The 2,525-nt window shown below is 42.8% G+C and overlaps 1 protein-coding gene across 3 annotated transcripts in view; it reads right to left on the bottom strand.

Moving 5' to 3' along the window:
* Window positions 1-1,539: 1,539 nt before the first annotated feature.
* LOC147245683 (uncharacterized) overlaps window positions 1,540-2,525 on the bottom strand; it is a 6,882-nt gene continuing 5,896 nt past the window's right edge. For all 3 annotated transcript variants that reach the window (XM_086184948.1, XM_086184950.1, XM_086184949.1), the window contains exons 4-6: window positions 2,486-2,525; window positions 1,748-1,784; window positions 1,540-1,640 (exon numbers count right to left, since the gene is read on the bottom strand). The exon at window positions 2,486-2,525 is cut by the window's right edge and continues 12 nt beyond it. In XM_086184948.1, coding sequence (XP_086041074.1) covers window positions 1,598-1,640; window positions 1,748-1,784; window positions 2,486-2,525 — 120 coding nt within the window. In that variant the 3' untranslated portion in view covers window positions 1,540-1,597. The remainder of the gene's footprint in view (window positions 1,641-1,747; window positions 1,785-2,485) is intronic.

Here is a 2,525-nt window from a genome sequence, read left to right as displayed (position 1 = left end):
TGTTATCCAGGGAAAAAACATTAAAAAAAAAAACAACACAAAAGATTTTTAGCTGCTGGTCACATTTAGAAAAGGAGGCTTCCTTCAGCTGAGTCTTTCTTTTGTAAATCAGGCCTTCCATCCTTTCAAAAGTGGCCTTGAGACAAAGATGGAGCTCTGTTTCTATCAGCTCTCCTTTCAGCTGCAAAGCTGGTGTGAGTCAGTCGTTTATGTGAATGAATCCTGTTTGTCCCAGGTTTGGGAATTATTTTATGATATTCCAGAGCTTCACACTCTCTATCTCTTCATCCTTTGGAGTCCAGTAACTTTAAAAATGTAAATATTTTTGTTTATCTACATATTTTTACATATAAAATGTATTTTATGAAATGTATTTTTTTTTAAGCATGAAATTTTAAATTAACAAATTGACTTCAGTCCTGTCCAAAACTACTGGAATGTATTGAAGTGAGATGAATCCTTCAGCGAGTTGTCAGCAGCAGCAGGGCCTCAGAGAGTCTTCAGCCACTGAGTACCGACTGGTTTGAGGTTGTTGATTGTGGCACTGAATATATTTTCATTGACGTCGTTTCCATTTCATACCAGCGGTGTTTGTCACTGCATCAGAGTCACAACTGCGAAGGATGACGTCCCAAAACAGACGTGAAGTTGAGATAACAATGTGAGGGTCCACCAGTCTCACATTTTATAAAGTACTACCTTAATACCTCTCACAAAACTACTCGTACAAAACTTGGTGGAGGAATGTAGGATGGGCCAAGAAAGGACCTGATCAATTTTGGGACCGACTGTCATAGCGCCGCCGCCGGGTGGATTCTCAAATTTCACATAGTACGGGAAACCATATGAGCTGGAACCCACATGGCCGAGAGTCCCGGCCTGAACACGTCAATCAAGTGAATTTAAATTATAGCGCCACCAAGGGGGTACAGGAAGTAAGCCTGACGCAACAAACATGATTTACATGAAAATTACACTGTGTTGTCTTCATGTGACGCACAGCAGCAAAATGTAGAGTAAGTGTGTGTCCCCTAGGGCCACCCAGTGGATGCCGGATTACCACATACCATATACACCACAGTGCAGAATTAGTCTGCTCCTTCGTGAAAATCACACTAACTGTGACTGCCATCGTGTGGCCATCGCAAGTACACGAGCCTGTCCTCTCACGCCAAAGTTAAGATGTGGATTCTTCTTCTCCGATTTCTGGTTTCATGCTGCACGATTGTATGAAAGTGTTGAAATCGTGCAGAAAAGTTTTCTTTCATGTTCGAACGACTGCCTGGCAGGCAGAGCTCTGACACGTCGAAACACAAAACCTCATGTTTTTGGTGTTTTACAATCAACAAACAATCAGTGAAAATGTCCCTATTCTTTAATCAACACATCATTTTGTGTTTGGACAAATTCCAATACAATGACTTAGAGTTGTCATTTCACAACAGTACACAAATATATTACGTCATTAAACAATTTCAATTCATTGAGAGAGCAAACGTGTGTTATGTTCTCGAAGAAAAAGATAAAAATAACAGTGAAAATCAGAAGTGACGTTGAAGCAGTAGTTCGGCCACATGGTGGCAACATATGGTTGGGTTCAGTTGTCGTCATCGCCGTCATCAAAGACATCAGCTACAGTTCTGTGGAAGCAGAGAGAGAGAGAGAGAGAGACACACACACACACACACACGTTAACTGTGGTTTATGAACCTCTGAACGGCTTCAGGTCTGTGGATAGACGACTTACTTGTAGATCGACCCAGTCACTTGATCAACGAACCCTCCTGCAGAAGAGACACTCGTTATTTTCTGTGTGGTCCAGCATGAGGGAGACTGTTGTTTTTATCACATTTCAAATCAAATCTCACTTCTCCCAACAGAGAAAATGATGCTAGAAGTGTAAGATGAAGCGCTGGGCAACAATAAGCACATTTTGTCATGTGACATTGACTCCATCTTGCCCAGAGAGCTACAGGGAAGATATATTTTGTCAGCCATCAGCAGAGATTCCTTTGACCAATTGGGAACCTTATCTTGAACTCTTCTGCACGTTCTCACCCATATTTTTATCAATTCTGAACCCCTCAAACCAGACCCACAGTACAAATCAAACGTAGCTGGTTCTTCTTGTCTATTACCACGACAGCAGAGAGAGCTTAGCACAGGTGTGCAACGCCCACCGTCACAACCCAGTGGTTCAGCTCAAAAAAGGTGAGAACGCAGGCCTGTTCAGTCAAGAGAACCAAGGTTCAGAAACAGCAATGGAACCCGCATTGATTTGGTGGGGAAAGAGCTTCAGAAAGTCGAGAGAACCGGACTTTCAACGGCGCTAAACTGTAGAACTCAGTCCTGGCGTTCAATCTCGCTGTGCCTGCAAGAATCTTGTGTAACGACTGTAAATAACATGTGCCCTTCCCACTCCAGAATCCTATCTGGGAGCACTTGAAAGGCAGAATGTTCTTTTTGGGTGGCTGCATTCACTCACCAGGCTGGCAAATAGTTTGGCAAACAGGACACACATGGCA

Source organism: Aulostomus chinensis, chromosome 18, assembly GCF_037954235.1.
Source record: "Aulostomus chinensis isolate RoL2024-O1b breed Wild chromosome 18, RoL_Achi_v1.0, whole genome shotgun sequence".
NCBI classification, from domain to species: Eukaryota; Metazoa; Chordata; class Actinopteri; order Syngnathiformes; family Aulostomidae; genus Aulostomus; species Aulostomus chinensis.
Note: the sequence above shows the minus strand (reverse complement) of the source record. Positions and strands in the feature narration are given on the sequence as shown.